Source organism: Erinaceus europaeus, chromosome 13, assembly GCF_950295315.1.
Source record: "Erinaceus europaeus chromosome 13, mEriEur2.1, whole genome shotgun sequence".
In the NCBI taxonomy this organism is placed as follows: Eukaryota; Metazoa; Chordata; class Mammalia; order Eulipotyphla; family Erinaceidae; genus Erinaceus; species Erinaceus europaeus.
In genome coordinates, this window is record NC_080174.1 from 73,340,428 (window position 1) to 73,359,117 (window position 18,690).

At 44.1% G+C, this 18,690-nt stretch overlaps 1 protein-coding gene across 6 annotated transcripts in view; it reads left to right on the forward strand.

Annotated features, from left to right (window-relative positions):
- The window catches only part of MROH7 (maestro heat like repeat family member 7), a 56,154-nt gene that overhangs the window by 24,893 nt on the left and 12,571 nt on the right, over positions 1-18,690 (forward strand). For all 6 annotated transcript variants that reach the window (XM_060206260.1, XM_060206262.1, XM_060206261.1 and 3 more), the window contains 3 exons: positions 902-1,092; positions 13,175-13,312; positions 17,759-17,873. In XM_060206260.1, coding sequence (XP_060062243.1) covers positions 902-1,092; positions 13,175-13,312; positions 17,759-17,873 — 444 coding nt within the window. The remainder of the gene's footprint in view (positions 1-901; positions 1,093-13,174; positions 13,313-17,758; positions 17,874-18,690) is intronic.

The following is an 18,690-nucleotide window of genomic DNA, read 5'->3' on the forward strand; positions in this document are numbered from 1 at the left end:
CCCAGGTCTTTGCACATTGTGGCATGCATGCTGTCAACCAGGTGCATCACTGCCTGCTCCCCCCCAGCCCTCTTGGGCATGTCCTTTCACCCCTCTGTGTGTTCTCATCTGTACCTGGATAGGGTCGAGCCTCTCTTCCTCCCTACAGGTGGAGAATGTCCCCTGCTCTGTCACAGAGGAAGGGGACAGAGCTCACCCAGGAGCAGGGTGGAGGGGAGGGAAGAAACCAGGAGTCCCGGCTCCCCACCTGCAGGGGGGTCGCGTCACAGGCGGCGCAGCAGGTCTGCAGGTGTCTGTCTTTCTCTCCCCCCTCTCTGCCTTCCCCTCCTCTGTCCATTTCTCTCTGTCCTATCCAACAATGACAATATCAGTGATAACAACAATAATAACTACAACAATAAAAAAAAACAAGGGCAACAAAAGGGAACAAATAAATAAATATTAAAAAAAAAAACACAGGAGTTTCCTGAGCCAGGCCAGAGCAAAGCTAAGACCCACTTCTCACTTTCTTTTTCTTTTTTTTATCATTTTTTAATATTTATTTATTTTCCCTTTTGTTGCCCTTGTTGTTTTTCATTGTTGTTGTAGTTATTATTGTTGTTATTGATGTCGTTGTTAGGACAGAGAGAAATGAAGAGAGGAGGGGAAGACAGGGGGAGAGAAAGACAGACACCTGCAGACCTGCTTCACCGCTTGTGAAGTGACTCCCCTTCAGGTGGAGAGCCGGGGCTGGAACCAGTATCCTTAAGCGGGTCCTTGTGCTTTGCGCCACATGCGCTTAACCCGCTGCTCTACCGCCTGGCTCTTATTTCCCACTTTCTAGACCAACAGTCTGGGGCCCCTGCCACAAGGGCACGGGAGCGACTGCCAGGACATCCATCTGTCTCCCCTGTGTCCGCAGGCGGCCAGCGGCCTGTGCGAGCTCCTGTCCATCAAAAGCTGCATGGGCCGCGTGAGGCGCATCTACCCGCAGCTGCTGCTGGCGCTGCTCATCCAGGTCCATTACCACATCGGCCTCAGTCTGCCCTGCCGCGCAGCAAACAGCAAGGACGGACAGAAGAACCTAAGGCTCTCCTGCTTCCTGCCTGCGCGGTATGTGCACGCCCCCTGGCTGAGTGGGGGCGCCTCAGGGCCCTCCTGAGAGTCTGCAGGGCAGTCAGCACCTCACACTGGCTTTGCGACCAGAAAAGAAAACAGAGTCAAATGATTTTGTTATATATATCCATATCCATATCCATATCCATATCCATATCCATATCCATATCCATATCCATATCCATATCCATATCCATATCCATATCCATATCCATATCCATATCCATACAAAAACTGGGAGCCAGGCAGTGGCACACCCGGTTGAGTATATATATATATGGTTATCACAAGCAAGAACCCAGGTTCAAACCCCTGCTCCCCACCTGCAGTGGGGATGTTTCATGAGCTGTGAAATAGGTCTGCAAATGTCTCTCTTTCTCTGTCTCCCTTTCTCCTTTTCCCTCCTCAATTTCTCTCTGTCCTAACAAAGAAAAATACATACATATGGGAGTGAGGCGGTAGAGCAGCAGGTTAAGCGCAGGTGGCACAAAGCACAAGGACCTGCGTAAGGATCTCGGTTCAGGCCCCTGGCTGCCCACCTGCAGGAGGGTCACTTAGCAAGCGGTGAAGCAGGTCTGTAGGTGTCTATCTTTCTCTCCTCCTCTCTGTCTTCCCCTCCTCTCTCCATTTCTCTCTGTCCTGTCCCACAACAACAACAATAATAACTACAACAATAAGACAAGGGCAACAAAAGGGAATAAATAAATAAAATATATATGTACATATTTTTATCTTTTGGATACAGACAAAGAAATTAAAAGAGAGGTGGAGATGGGGGGAGGGAAGACCCCTGCAGCCCTACTTCACCACTTGGGAAGCTTTCAGTGGCAAAGCCTCAGTGCGCATCTTGGGCTGGGCGGCGGTGCACCTGGTTGTGTGCACACACTACAGTGCGCAAGGACTCCTGGCCATCACCTGTGGGTGGAAGGCTGTGTACGGTCCCTGCGCTGAGGGGGTCAGACTCTGCCTGGCGCTGAACTACAGGGTACAGCCTGCCCTCCCTGGGGAGCTTACTGCCCCTCTCCTCCTTCCTGCTATAGACAGCATTTATGTGCGGTTTGTAGCCACGACCCAACCATTTGGTCTAAGAGATTAATTCATTAACTAATTTTTATGAAAGTGAAACCAAAGTGTTGCTTAGTCATATGCTCTACCCAAATGAGCTGGCTTCCTGGTCACCCAACCTTTCTCTCTCTCTCTCTCTCTTCTACTTTATTTCCTTCTTTCTTTCTTTTTCTTTTTTTTTTTTTTTTTCCTTACTGGAGCTCACTGCTCTCTGTGACTTCATTTTTTTCTTGATAGAGTCAGAGAGAAATTGAAAGAGGAAAGGATCAGAGAGAGAGTGTGTGTGTGAAAGAGAGAGAGAGTGAGAGAGACCTACAGCACTGCTTCACTGCTCATGAATCTTCCCAGCTGCAGGTGGGGACCAGGGTGTTAGACTGGGTCCTTGTGCACCCCCACCGCCAGGCCCCTGTTAATTTTTTTAAGTATTTATTTATTCTCTTTTGTTGTCCTTGTTGTTTCTGTTATTGTAGTTTTTATTGTTATTGATGTCATTGTTGTTAGAATGGAGAGAGGAAGGTGAGACAGAGAGGGGGAGAGAAAGAGAGACACCTGCAGACCTGCTTCACCGCTTGTGAAGCGATTCCCCTACAGGTGGGGAGCGGGGGGTTCGAACCGGGATCCTTAGGCCGGTGCTTGTGCTTTGTGCCACAAGCACTTAACCCACTGCGCTACCGCCTGACTCCCTAATTATTTTTTAATTAAGATTCACTGTAGGCCATAGCACAGTGACTGAAATTTTTGACTTCAAACCTTGAGGTCCCAAGTTCAATCCCTAGCTCTGAATATGCCAGTGATCTTCTGGTGTGTTCTCATCCCCCCCCCCATCTCTCTCTCATTAATAAATATGTAAACCTTAAAAACTGTTTATGGGGCCAGCGTAATAGCTCACCTCGCTAGTGCACCTGCTTTGCTATTCATATGATCCAGGATTGAACCCAGCCTCCACCCCCAGCTTGAAAGAATCTTTGGTGGTATGGTCTCTTTCCCTACCTACATCTTTCCCCTCCCACCCCCACTGTTCTCTTAAAGTAAACCTGGAGTGGCAAAACCTTGGCAGTGACCAGAAGAAAAAAAGACTTACTATTTCACAAGAGAGAGGCAGGCCAGAGCACCTCTCTGTTCCCGCTTGTGTGGTGCTGGGGATTGAACCCAGAGCCTCATGCATGCAAGTCTTGCACACTACCTGCTGAGCTACTTCCCTTGCTACAACCAATCATCTAACTTCTAACTATTAACTGGTGTACGTGGCATATGCACGTGGATAAAAATCTCACAAGAGAGTAAAAATGGGTGGGGGTCGGGTGGGGGCGCACTCGGTTAAGCGCACATAGTACGAAGCTTGAGGACTTGTGCAAGGATCCCAGTTCCAGCCCCTGGCTCCCCACCTGCAGCTGTGAAGCAGCTTCTCTCCCGTTCTCTACCTCCCCCCTCTCAATTTATCTCTGTCCTATCCAATAAAATGGGAAAAAAATGGCCACAGGAACAGTGGATTTGTAGTGGAGGCACCGAGCCCCAGTGAAAACCCTGGAAGGAAAGAAAACCTCCCCCCCAGCTCTTTCCTGCTGTCCCGATGGTGACCTGTGCAGAGATAAGCACTCAAGCTTCTCGTCTTTACTTTCACATCAGTGGATCTCACTCAGGTGTAGACATTTGCTTCTATTATGTACTATGGAAATCACCATGTGTAAAGTTTTTATTTTAGAAAATTATGTTTACTTATGTATTTGTGGTAATAAAGCCTCTTACTACATGTATGATTTCATTACTGACATGCCGATTTTTTTTGTTTGTTTCAGATAGAGATAGGCAGAGAAAGGGAGAGAGGCAGAGAGCAGGAGATAACCAACAACACTGCCCCATCATTCATGGAGCTTCCCAGATTGCCATGGTGCTCCCATGTGGTGTCAGGGCTCAAACATAGGGCTTCATACATGATAAGATGCATACCCTGGCAGGTGAGCTGTCTCCTAGTCCATGCTTCTTTAGCTTCAACAGCTGTATATTATTTATTATTATTATTATTTTACCAGAGCACTGCTTAGCTCTGGATTATGGTGGTGCAGGGGATTGAACATGGGACTTCAGAGCTTCAGGCAAGAGAGTCTCTTTGCATAAGCATTATGCTATCTACCCCCACCCTATATTATCTTTATGTACATAATTGTGAAGGACTGTGATTTATTTACCCAAGTCCTCTTCTCATTCCTTTGCAATTATAAATGTGTTGAAAATGAGTTGTCATGTAAAACATTAATTCCCCAATAAAGAAATAAAAAAAAAAGTGAGTTGGCGTGTTTGCATGATGCCACACACGTGATGGTATATGTAGAATGAATTCCCCAAAGGAGGATAGGTGCATTAAAACATTCCTACATTTAAGTATTAAGGTGGAGCAGAAATATACAGTAGTCACTTAGCAGAGTGCAAGGTCCTGGGTTCAAGTCCTGACACTACATGGGGACACCTTAGTTGGTACCAGGGTGCTCCATGGATGGTGGGACAGTGCTCTGGTGTTTCTTCCTTTTGCTGTCTCTCTCTTCCTCTCTTCTCTTTCTAATTATCTATTTTTTTAAAATTTATTTCTTTATTGGGGAATTAATGTTTTACATTCAACAGTAAATACAATAGTTTGTACATGCATAACATTCCCCAGTTTCCCATTTAACAATACAACCCCCACTATGTCATTTATCATCCTTCATGGACCTGCATTCTCCCCACCCACCCACCCCAGAGTCTTTTACTTTGGTGCGATACGCCAATTCCATTTCAGGTTCTACTTGTGTTTTCTTTTCTGATCTTGTTATTCAACTTCTGCCTGAGAGTGAGATCATCCCATATTTGTCCTTCTGTTTCTGACTTATTTCACTCAACATGATTTTTTCAGGGTCCAACCAAGATCGGCTGAAAACGGTGAAGTCACCATTTTTTACAGCTGAGTAGTATTCCATTGTGTATATAGACCACAACTTGCTCAGCCACTCATCTGTTGTTGGACACCTGGGTTGCTTCCAGGTTTTGGCTATTACAAATTGTGCTGCTAAGAACATATGTGTACACAGATCTTTTTGGATGGATGTGTTGGGTTCCTTAGGATATATCCCCAGGAGAGGAATTGCAGGATCATAGGGTAGGTCCATTTCTAGCCTTCTGAGAGTTCTCCAGACTGTTCTCCACAGAGGTTGGACCAATTGACATTCCCACCAGCAGTGTAGGAGGGTTACTTTGACCCCACACCCTCTCCAGCATTTGCTGCTGTTACCTTTTCTGATGTATGACATTCTCACAGGAGTGAAGTGGTATCTCATTGTTGTCTTGATTTGCATTTCTCTGACAATCAGAGACTTGGAGCATTTTTTTATGTGTTTCTCGGCCTTCTGGATCTCTTCTGTGGTGAATATTCTGTCCAAGTCCTTCCCCCATTTTTGGATGGGGTTATTTGTTGTCTTGTTGTTGAGTCTGGCAAGCTCTTTATATATGTTGGTTATTAAACTCTTATCTGATGTATGGCATGTAAAGATCTTCTCCCATTCTGTGAGAGGTCTCTTCGTTTGGGTAATGGTTTCTTTTGCTGTGAAGAAGCTTTTTAATTTGATGTAGTCCCATAGGTTTATACTTGCCTTAGTCTTCTTTGTAATTTGATTCGTTTCATTGAAAATGTCTTTAAAATTTATGTGGAGGGGAGTCGGGCTGTAGCGCAGCGGGTTAAGCACAGGTGGCACTAAGCTCAAGGACCGGCGTCAGGATCCCGGTTCGAGCCCTCAGCCCCCCACCTGCAGGCAGGTCCCTTCACAGGCGGTGAAGCAGGTCTGCAGGTGTCTGTCTTTCTCTCCCCCTCTCTGTCTTCCCCTCCTCTCTCCATTTCTCTCTGTCCTATCCAACAACAACGACATCAGTAATAACTACAACAATAAAACAACAAGGGCAACAAAAGGGAGTAAATAAATAAAATTAAAAAAAATTTATGTGGAAAAGAGTTCTGCCAATATTTTCCTCTAAGTATTTGATAGTTTGTGGTCTAACATCCAAGTCCTTGATCCACTTGGAATTTACTTTTGTATTTGGGGAAATACAGTGATTCAATTTCATTCTTCTGCATGTTTTAACCCATTGTTTCCAACACCATTTGTTGAAGAGACTCTGCTTTCCCCATTGAATAGTCTGGACCCCTTTGTCAAAGATTAGATGTCCATAGGTGTGGGGCCTCATTTCTGGGCTCTCAATTCTATTCCACTGGTCAGTGTGTCTATTCATGTTCCAGTACCAAGCAGTTTTGATGACAGCGGCCCTATAATATAGTTTGAGATCTGGGAGTGTGATGCCTCCGGTTCTGTTCTTTTTTCTCAAGATTGTTTTGGCAATTCTAGGTCTTTTCTGGTTCCAGATAAACATTTGTAGCATTTGTTCTATTCTTCTAAAAAATGTGCTTGGGATCTTGATGGGGATAGCGTTAAATTTGTAGATGGCTCTGGGTAATATATTCATTTTGATGATGTTAATTCTTCCAACCCATGAACATGGAATATCTTTCCACTTCTTTGTGTCTTTTTCAATTTCTTTGAGTAGTGACTCATAATTTTCAGTATACAAGTCTTTCACTTTCTTGGTTAGATTTACTCCTAGATATTTTATTGTTTTTGTTGCTATAGTAAAAGGAATTGATTTCTGGATTTCATGTTCTTCTAAATTAGTGTTTGCATAGAGGAATGCCACTGACTTTTGAATGTTAATTTTATAGCCTGACACCGTACTGTATTGCCTGATGATTTCCAAAAGCTTCTTGCTGGATTCTTTAGGTTTTTCTATGTATACTATCATGTCATCTGCAAATAAGGAGAGTTTGACTTCTTCTCTTCCAATCTGTATCCCTTTAATTCCTTGCTCCTGTCTGATTGCTATGGCAAGAACTTCCAACACTATGTTGAATAGTAATGGTGATAGTGGGCAGCCCAGTTTTTCACCATTGAGTATGATGTTGGCTGTTGGTTTGCTATATATAGACTCCACTATCTTGAGGAATTTTCCATCTATTCCCATTTTTTGTAGTGTTTTGATCATAAAAGGATGTTGTATTTTGTCAAAGGCTTTCTCTGCATCTATTGATATGACCATGTGGTTTTTGGTCTTGCTTTTGTTGATGTGGTGGATCACATTGATTGATTTACGCATATTAAACCAACCTTGCATGCCAGGGATAAACCCCACTTGGTCATGATGAACAATCTTTTTGATATACTGCTGTATCCGGTTGGCTAGAATTTTGTTTAATATTTTCGCATCTATGTTCATCAGAGATATTGGTCTGTAGTTTTCTTTTTTGGTTGTGTCCCTGTCTGCTTTTGGTATCAGGGTGATGTTGGCTTCATAGAAGCTGGCAGGGAGTATTCCAGTGTCTTCAATCTTCTGGAAGATTTTTAAAAGTAGAGGTATTAGTTCTTCTTTGAAGGTTTTGCAGAATTCATTTGTAAAACCATCTGGTCCAGGACTTTTATTTTTTGGGAGATTTTTGATAACTGTTTCAATTTCATTAGCTGTGATGGGCCTGTTCATGTTATCCACTTCCTCTTTACTTAGTTTTGGAAGTTGGTAGGTATCTAGGAAATCATCCATTTCTTCCAGGTTCTCTAGCGTGGTGGCATATAGTTGTTCATAGAAGCCTCGCATGATATGTTGAATTTCTGCGGTGTCTGTTGTGATATCTCCTTTCATTTACTATCCGATTTATTTGGGTCTTCTCTCTTTTTTGTTTTGTGAGTCTGGCTAAATGTTTGTCGATTCTGTTTACTCTTTCGAAGAACCAACATTTACTTTCATTGATCTTTTGTATGGTTTTCCTATTCTCAATGTTATTTATTTCTGCCCTAACTTTAGTGATTTCTGTCCTTCTCATTGCTTTAGGGTTCCTTTGTTGTTCTTCTTCTAGGTCTTTAAGATGTGCAATCAGGCTGTTTATTTGTGCTTTTTCTTGTTTCCTAATGTGTGCTTGTATAGCTATGAACTTCCCTCTTAGGACTGCTTTAGCTGTGTCCCAAATATCTTGATAGCTTGTGTCTTCATTTTCATTGAACTCTCGAAACATTTTGATTTCTTCCTTGATTTCCTCTTTGACCCAGAAGTTGTTAAGAAGTGTACTGTTGAGCTTCCACATTTTGGCACTGTTACTAATTTTTTGTTTATTGATAAGTGTTAGTTTAATTCCACTGTGGTCTGAGAAGATGCTTGGGATGATTTCAATTCTCTTGAATTTGCTGATGCTATCTTTGTGGTCTAATATATGGTCTATCCTTGAGAATGACCCATGTGGATTTGAACAAAATGTGTATTCCAGTTTCTTGAGATTAATGACTCTGAAAATGTCCAATAGTTCTAGTTTATCTATCTCTTAATTTAGCTCCCTTATGTCTTTATTGATTTTCTGCCTGGATGATCTGTCAAGTTGAGCGAGTGGGGTGTTGAAGTCCCCTACTATGATTGTGTTACTGTTAATATATTGCTGTAGCTCTTTCAGTAGAAGTTTGATGTATTTAGATGGCTTCTCATTGGGTGCATAGATGTTAATAATTGTTAAGTCCTCTTGATTGACTGATCTAAGTAGTGTCCATTCCTATCTTTTTTAATCTTATCTGTTTTAAAGTCTATCATGTCAGATATGAGAATAGCTGCTCCTGCCCTTTTTTGTGGGCCATTGGCTTGTATGATAGTTTTCCATCCTTTCACTTTAAGTCTGTGTTTGTCTTGTTGAGTTAGGTGGGTTTCCTGTAGACAGCATATTGTTGGGTTGTATTTTCTGATCCATCTTCCTACTCTGTGTCTTTTAATAGGTGAATTCAGGCCATTGACATTTATTGATATCAAAGATTGAAGATATTTTAACGCCATTCTTGTAGAGTTTTAGAGTGTTTTGATATATGTCCTATTTTTGGTGGTCTGGTTGTTTATAGGAGACCTTTCAGAACTTCTTTCAGGGCAGGCTTGGTGATGGTTGATTGCTTCAACTGTTGCTTGTCTGAGAAGGCTTTGTTGCCTCCATCTAGTCTGAATGACAGTCTAGCAGGATATAGTATTCTTGGCTGAAAGCCTTTCTCATTGAGCACTCAATAGATATCTTGCCATTCTCTTCTGGCCTGTAGTGTTTGTATGGAGAAGTCTGCTGCTAATCTTATGGGTTTTCCTTTGTAGGTGACTCTTTGTTTTTCTCTTGCAGCCTTCAGGATCCTTTCTTTATCCTTATTCCTTTCCATTCTAAGTATGATATGTCTTGGTGTCTTTAGGTCTGGGTTAATTCTGTTTGGGACCCTCTGGGCTTCTTGAATTTTTATGTCTTTGATGTTGTCTAGACTAGAGAAGTTTTCAGCTACTATGGCCTGGAAAATGCTTTCTTCCTCTCCTTCTCTTTCTTCCTCTGGTATGCCAATAATGCATATATTGTTTCTTTTGAAGTCATCCCATAGGACTCTGTTGTTGTTTTCAGCATCTCTTAATCTCTTTTTGAGATCTCTTACTTCTTTTTTAGTTGTCTCTAATTCATCCTCAATCTTGCTAATTCTGTCTTCAGCCTCATAGATTCTATTCTCTCTGCCCTCTACTGTTTTCTGGAGTTCATCTATTTTGTTGCCCTGCTCTGATACTGTTTTAGCTTGTTCAGCTAGTTGCCTTCTTAGCTCAGCGATTTCAGTTTTCAGCTCTCTAATAACCATGAGATAATTAGTATTTTCTTCCATATTCTCATTTGTTGTTCCTGCATTTCTGATCACAATTTTTTCAAATTCTTTACACACTCCTGTTATTATTTCCTTAGCTGATGTTTGGATGTTGAACTCGTTATTTTGTGCTTCACCCTCTGGAGGACTTTTGGCTGGACTCTTGTCCTGGTTCGATTCTCCAATATTTTTTCTTGTTGTTTTAACCATTTTATATATTATGTTATGATTTCCCTTTATCAGTAATTTTCAAATTATTGATCACTATTGCCTGGATTGACTTGTGTCTAAGTAAGTTAATTAAAGGGTTCACAGTGGTGGAAGTTAACAGTTATTTCAATCCCTGAGTTGGAACTCAGTGGTTTAAAAGCCTCTTTCTTTCTTTTTTTTCTTCCCTGTAGGCTATGGGAGCCTGAGGGCTTTTAAACTATCAATAGGCTTCTTAGCTTAATCACTGACTCCTGACCAAGAGATAAAGCAGGGTGTGGCAGAGATAATCCAGTAGTTATGCAAAGAGACTTTCACAGCCCTTCAGCTATGCCACTGAGGTATAGGTCTTCTGACTTTCCTGGTTAGATCTCTGTCCCCTGGTGTCCCTTCCTGTCGCTGCTCCAGATTCTGAGGGTAGTAGCAATGGAGACTCAGAGTTGCACTTGGTGAGTCTCTGGGGAGTCCTCTCCTCCCTTAAGCTGTCCCCTTGTTGGTGGAGCAGACTGGAGGTGGTGTCTCAACTGATAAACTGCTGAACTGTTAGCAGTCACTTAATCTCTCTTTAGGCTCCTCTCTCCTCTCTGTCACCAGCCACACGTGTTTGTACTCACCGGTGATTTACTGGGTTCCTGTGGTCATTCTATTCCTGTCTTGTTTCGGTCCAGGTGGTCTCCTTTGGTATTCCTAGTTGATCCGGGAGAGGAAAGGAGAGGAGAGAAAGTGATCTGCTGCTCGTAGCTCTCTCATTATCTTTAAATAGAAATGAGGTCTGGGTGGTGGTGCACCCGCTTAAGTGCACATTGTTCCAAGTGCAAGAACTAACACAGGGACCTGGGTTCAAGCCCCCCGCTCCCCATCTGCAGGGGCAGGGGACGCTTCACAAATGGTGAATTAGGTCTGTAGGTGTCTATCTTTCTCTCTTTCTCTGTATCTTCCCCTCCTCTCTCAATTTGTCTCTGTCCTAGCCAATAAAATGGAAAAAATGGCTGCCAGGACCAGTCAGTTTGTAATGCTGGCACTAAGTCCCTGCAATAACCCTGGGGAGAAAAAAAAAGCTCAAAAATAAAATAGAGAATGAAAAAAAAAATAACACCCAATCCTGGGAGACTGCACAGCAGTCCTCACTATGCACTAACCTATGTTCATTCCTCAGTGTTGCCTGAAACAAAGAGTCCTTTTTATTTTTTAAATACTTATTTATTCCCTTTCATTGCCCTTGTTGTTTTATTGTTGTAGTCATTATTATTATCGATGTCGTCGTTGCTGTTGGATAAGACAGAGAGAAATAGAGGAGACAAAGACTGAGAGGGGGAGAGAAAGATAGACACCTGCAGACCTGTTTCACTGCCTGTGAAGTGACTCCTCTGCAGGTGGGGACCCGGGGGTTCGAATCGGGATCAGGATCCTTACACCAATCCTTGTGCTTTGCGCTGCTGCGCTACCACCCTACTCCCAAAACAAAGAGTTCTTGACCAGTGAGTGACAAAAGGAAAAACAGAATGCCTTCTAAAGCACTTAGTTTGCCAGATTCTTCCCAAAGAGGTGCTGCCTCCAGCAGTGCCTGGTAGTTTGTCCTAATCTCCCCCTTGCCAGCACAACATAGTCTGAAACACCTTTGCCAGTCTAACAGTGGAAACATGGTTTTCTTATCATTTTAGTTTGCAAGTTATTGTAAGGATGAAGTTTAAATGCTGCTTGTGTTGCATTTTTTTTTTTTCTGTGAACAACCTGCACTGTTCTTTGCTCAGTTTGATAGAGGATAGTTGAGGAAGAACTCTTTACGTATGAAGGATCTCAACACTTTGTCACTTGTAATGCACTTAGCCTGAACCTATTCTTTAGGGAATTTCATCATCCCAAAACTTTAAATGTTTATATAATCAAGTTTGTCTGTCTTTTCCTTTTGGGGTTTCTATTGTGTGTATTCTCAGCAACTGTTTGAGAAGGGAAGTGGTACATAGACGTCATCCCTCCACCACAGTCTTATAACAGTATCAACTCTGCCTTTTTTTTTTTCCTCCTGGGCTATGTCTGGGGCTCAGTGCCAGCACTATGAATCCACTGCTCCTGGAGGCCTTTTATTTTATTTTATTTTTTTTGCCTCTAAGGTTATTGCTGGGGCTCAGTGCCTGCACTAAGAATCCACTCTTCCTGGAGGCCATTTTTTCCCTTTTGTTGTCCTTGTTGTTTATTGTCATCATTATTATTGTTGTTGTTATTGCTATTGTTGTTGTTGGATAGGACAGAGAAAAATGGAGAGAGGAGGGGAAGAAAGAGAAGGGAAGAGAAAGATAGACACCTGCAGACCTGCTTCACCAATTGTGAAGTGACCCCCCTGCAGGTGGAGAGCCGGCCCTTGTGCTTTGTGCCATGTCCGCTTAACTTGCTGTGCTACCGCCCAGCCCCTGTATATTTTTTTTTTTTACCTTAATAGGACATAGAGAAATTGCGAGGGGAGGGGAAGATAAAGAGGGAGGGAGGAGACAGCAAGACACCTGTAGACCTGCTTTACCGTTTGTGAAGCGAGCCCCCTACAGATGGGGAGCCAGGGGCTCAAACTGAGATCCTTGAGCGAGCGGATCCTTGAGGTTTGTGCTTTGTGTGCTTAACCTGGTGTGCCACCACCGGACTCTCAACTCTGCTTTTTTTTTTTTTTCCCACCAGGCTTATTACTGAGGCTATAAAGTTCCTTGAGAACTTCTGCCAGGCTCATTTTCAGCTTGGAAATCATTCCCTAAGGATCCCGAGGAAGGGAGGACTTGGTCCATGGGGCCAGAGAGAACTGTTCCCAGGGTGCCTGTCCTAGACCTCAGGGAGGGGAGTGGAGGGCAAGGAGAATGGATCCTGCCTCGTCCTCTGATCTACCCAGTAAGGGACATGGAAGACTGGGGTGAAGAGGAATCCATTCTGCTTCTCTTTACTGTCTCTTTCTCAAGGTGCACAGTTATATATTTACAAAGCCACCTTTGGCAGGTGCACTAAACCCAGCTGTCTCACCTGAAGAGAAAGTAGAGGGTTTTTTCTGACCAGACAGGTGCTGATGGTGGGGGTGTGGGGTGTAGCCAGCTGGGCTTCATGAGGTGTCTGCTTCCTTGTCTTGGCAGCTGGGTGGTCAAAGTGGTGAAAACCCTGCTGCTGAAGATGGGCTGCTCCTACGAGGCCACCTTTCTGGAGGACCAGCGTGGCTGGGAGCTTATGGAGCAGGCGGAGAACCACCACCGGGGGGTGTCCCTGCTGGCCAGGTGAGTGGGGGGTGGGGGGATGGGCGCAGCTCAGCGTCTTCAGAGAGACCTGTGTTTGTGTTTTTTCCCCGGACAAGACCCTCCTTCCTCTGTCTATGGCCAGGAGTGTGCCATCCATGGTGGGTGGGGTGCACTTGGGAAAGGTGACCGAACTTTGGGGTGAGTGTGAGCTGCTGCCTGGACATGGTAGTGGCAGAATTCTTGGACACTTTCTACAGCTCCTTCCTCTGTGGCCTCCACAGTGACCACAGAGATGGTGGGCAGCTAAAGAACTGTGGGAGGGTGTCTCTGGGGCAACTCTGCTCCTTAACTCACCAGCTCCCAGCTGTGCGAGGAGGTGGCACAGTGGAAGAGGACAGGACTTGCCAGAGTGAGGTCCTGAGTGTGAGTCCTATTCTCATACCACCAGAGTGATGCTCTGGTTTCCTCTTTCATTCATTCATAAATTAACCATATTTTCTTTTGTTTTGCAACTGACATAATAAAAGTAGGACCCACCTCCAAGTTCTGGTGTGAAGATTAGTGGTTTTTTTTTATTATTTATTTAAGAAAGTAGACATTAACAAAACCGTAGGATAGGAGGGGTACAACTCCACAGAGTTCCCGCCACCCAATCTCCATATTCCATCCCATCCCCAATAGCTTTTCCATTTTCTTTTTTTTTTATTTATTTATTCTATTCCCTTTTGTTGCCCTTGTTGTTTTATTGTTGTAGTTATTATTGTTGTTGTCGTTGTTGGATAGGACAGAGAGAAATGGAGAGAGGAGGGGAAGACAGAGAGGAGGAGAGAAAGATAGACACCTGCAGACCTGCTTCACCGCCTGTGAAGCAACTCCCCTGCAGGTGGGGAGCCGGGGTTCGAACCGGGATCCTTATGCCAGTCCTTGTGCTTTGCGCCACCTGCGCTTAACCCGCTGTGCTATAGCCCGACTCCCAGCTTTTCCATTTTCTATCCCTCTGGGAGCATGGACCCAAGGTCGTTGTGGATTGCAGAAGGTGGAAGGTCTGGCTTCTGTAATTGCTTCCCCGCTGAACATGGGTGTTGACTGGTTGAATACTCCCAGTCTGCCTCTCTCTTTCCCTAGTAGGGTGGGTCTCTGGGGAAGCAGAGCTCCAGGACACATTGGTGGGGTCTTCAGTCCAGGGAAGCCTGGCCGGCATCCTGATGGCATCTGGAATCTGGTGGCTGAAAAGAGAGTTAACATACAAAGCCAAACAAATTGTTGAAGAATCATGGACCCAAAGGTTGGAATAGTGGAGAGGAAGTGTTGGGAGGGGTACTCACTGCAAAATCTAGTGTACTTCTGCTTTCAGGTATATATTTTGCCCTAGTTTATAGATACATGTGAACATATGCTCTATCTCATGGAACCTGGTCTATATCTAGGGTTTGGGACTTGGTTGGAAGTGAGTGAACCACCTGGGATGGAATTAGAGAATACTATGAAAGGAAAGGTCTCACCCAAGTAATGAAGCTGAAGGGTTGTCATTACACACCTGAAGTCTCTGGACACAGTCTGAGCTGAAGCATGTTGAGGTGGCACTCGTTGCGTTGATTAGGTTGCGATCAGTGGATGCAATATTATTTGATATGGATTGGGAGAAGCATGCGGGAAAGTGGGCTCTACCCTAAGGTTCCAGGACTGGGGGAAATATAGGCTCTATAGTGGAAATGTGAGGTCCCTGCTGTCTAGGGTTCAAGAAGACAATGGCTAGTTATTGTTATCATCACATTATTTGATAATTGGGTTAACTTTGAAAAGTCCCTTTGTTAGGTTTTGCTGTATAATAGTTTTTTTTTTAAGAAAACATGTTTTGTGGGGGTGGGCAGTAGTGACCCAGTTGAAAGCACACATTACAGTGAACAAGGACTCAGGTAAAGTTCCTTTATTTTTTTTTAAATTTATTTATTTATTGGGGAATTAATGTTTTACATTCAACAGTAAATACAATAGTTTGTACATGGATAACATTCCCCAGTTTCCCATTTAACAATATAACCCCCACTATGTCATTTATCATCCTTCATGGACCTGTATTCTCCCCACCCACTCACCCCAGATTCTTTTACTTGGGTGAGATATGCCAATTCCATTTCAGGTTCTACTTGTGTTTTTGTTTCTGATCTTGTTTTTCAACTTCTGCCTGAGAGTGAGATCATCCCATATTCATTCTTCTGTTGCTGACTTATTTCACATAACATGAATTTTTCAAGGTCCATCCAAGATCGCCTGAAAATGGTGAAGTCACCGTTTTTTACAGCTGAGTAGTATTCCATTGTGTATATAGACCACAACTTGCTCAGCCACTCATCTGTTGTTGGACACCTGGGTTGCTTCCAGGTTTTGGCTATTACAAATTGTGCTGCCAAGAACATATGTGTACACAGATCTTTTTGGATGAATGTATTGAGTTCCTTAGGATCTATCCCCAGGAGAGGAATTGCAGGGTCATAGGGTAGGTCCATTTCTAGCCTTCTGAGAGTTCTCCAGACTGTTCTCCACAGAGGTTGGACCAACTGACATTCCCACCAGCAGTGTAGGAGGGTTCCTTTGTCAGGTCAAGTTCCTGGTCCCCATCTGCAGAGGGGAAGCTTCACAAGTGGTAAAGCAGGTCTGCAGGTGTGTCTCTGTCTCTCTCCCTATCTCCCTTCCCTATCAATTTCTCTATGCCCTATAAAACAAAAGAGAAAGGGGCCAAGTGGTGGAGTACCTGGTTGAGCACACATGTTACAATGAGCAAGGATCCAGGTTCGAGACCCCGGTCCCCACCTGCAAGGGGAAAGCTTCGAAAGTGGTGAAACAGTGCTGCAGGTGTCTCTCTGTCTATCTCCCTCTCTATCATCCACTTCCCTCTTGATTTCTGGCTGTCTCTATCCAATAAATAAATAAATATTAAAAAAAAAAGAAGAGAAATCAAGAAAGAAAACAGAAGGGGTGAAAGAAAGAAAGAAAGAAAGAAAGAAAGAAAGAAAGAAAGAAAGAAAGGAAGAAAAGAAAAAGAAAAAATTATCAGCAGGAGCAGTGGAATCATTGTGTAGGCACCAGGCCCTAACAGTAACACTTATGGTGATGAAAAGAAGAAGGAGAAGAAAGGAAGAAAGAAAGGAAGAGAGAAAAAAAGAAGGAAAGAAAGAGAGAGAGAAAGGAAGAGAGAAAGATAGAAGGAAAGAAAGGAAGAAAAGAAAGGAAAAGGAAGGTAGGGAAGATAGCATAATGGTCATGCAAACAGACTCTAATGTCTGAAGCTCTAAATTCTCAGGTTCAATACCCTGAACCACCATAAAACCAAAAAAGAAAGAAAGAAGACATGATTTAAATACTCATTTATTTCTAAATATGAGCATTCTCAGTCAGACTTGAAAACACTTTAAAAGAAGTCCTTGGCAACCTCTAGATGATCTTGGTGACTATGATATCCCTCAACCATAGTCTGGAACCCACGGGGCATAGAAAAGTCACCTTTGATGATTAGTTCTGCTTCTTAGCTCAGCGTACTGGGTGCCCAAGATGGCATTCTCCCTGGTCCTAGGTACTGTCATGTTCATTGAACTCTAACTAAGACCCAGGCACCATGCAAAGAACTCCATTTGCATAGATTATCTCACTGAAGTCTCACCACAACTGTTAAAAACAGCACTGCCATCATACACTGAGACCCACAGAAATGAATTTACCTGAAGTCCCACAACTAGTGGGGGGAGACAGATTATTTTTTTGTCACTGGGGCTTCACTACTTTGAACTGACATTGAGAGAAACAGAGAGAGAGAGAGGGAGAGAGAGAGAGAGAAGAGCATTGAAGTTTCTTTAGCACTGGGGGCAGGGCTGTGGCATGTATCTGGCCAAACAGGTGCACTATCCAAGTTATATTGCTGACCCTGGAACTTGAACCCCAGTTGTCTTATTCTAGACTTTCGCTGTCGCCCCGCTTCCTGGATCCATGGACTCATGGAGTATAATGCAGTGGCCCTCTGGCTTGTGTGTGCTTCAGAATCATCTCCAGGGCTTGCTGATGCTGATGCTGGAGTTCACCTCACCTTTCAGTCCAGTGGGACTGCAGTGGGTGCCTGAGAATATGCATTTAGTTTTTTATTCTCATTTTCTTTTCTTTTTCTTCTTAATTGCCACCAGGGTTATTGTTGGGGCTCAGTATCTGCACGACACATTCACAGCTCCCAGAGACCATTGCACTCCCTATCTTTCTATTTTTTATTTGATGCAACAGAGAGAAATTGAGAAATTGAGAGGGGAGGAGAGAGGGAGAGAGGGAGAGAGACACCTGCAGATCGGCTTCACTGCTTATGAAGTGTCCCTCCTGTAGCTGACGAGCGGGGGCTTGAACCCACAGGGCCTTTCATACAGTAACATGTGTGGTGTGTGTTCAGCTGGGTGCACCAGTGCCTGCTGGAGAGCCTGAGGGTCTGTTTCTGTTCCCTCGCCCCAGGGCCATGGTGCACTACTCCTGCCAGGAGCTGTGCCGCATCCTCTACCTGCTGATCCCACTCCTGGAGCGGGGGGACGAAAAGCACAAGATCACCGCCACCGCCTTCTACGTGGAGGTACTGGGGGCAGTGTGTGGGGGGGGTGTCTCCCTGGCTTACCCAGGCAGAGCTCTCAGGGCACTTTACTCATCAGTCTCTCTGTGCAGAGTACTTCCCAGCTCAGTCTGCCTGAGCTTGGCTACCCTTGGTAATAAGCACCTAGCAGGGCTCCCTCCTCCTCTTCCATCCTCTTCCACTCTTCCTTCCTGGATTCCCCTTTGCTGAGCGTCACCATGTGCCAGACACCAGACTTGAGATGTGAGGTTGGAGAAATGATGGTGAGGCTGGCTCTGCCCTGCAGTCGTAAATATTACTCTGTATCATTTAGCATGCAGCCAGTATGAAAGTAGTCTGGTGACATCATCCACATTGCCGTGCAGCCATCACCACTGTCCATCTCTAGAAGTTTTCCACTGGACCAGTGAAATTGCTTAGGGGAGTAGTGCACTGCTTTGCCATGTGCACAGCCCCGGGTTTGCATCCAGGCCCCACCTCATTAAAGGAAGCTTTGGTATTTAGATGTCTCTCTCTCTCTCTCTCTCTCTCTCTCTCTCTCTCTCTGTGTGTGTGTCTTCTTCTGCCTGACTCTGCCCCTTCTCCCCCCAAAAAACTTTTCCATCTGTCTTTAAAGCCAGAGTTCTGTTCCCCATCAAACAGCAGCTTCTCCACCCAACCCCACCCCAGATGCTGGCAGCTATCATTCTCCCTTCTCTATCTCAGTGTGACCGCTCTAGATTTTATAAAAGGGAATCACAGTATTTGTCTTTTTGCCTGACTTATTCCACATGGTGTCTTCAAAGTGTAGCACATGGCTGAATTTCATTCAAAAATACTT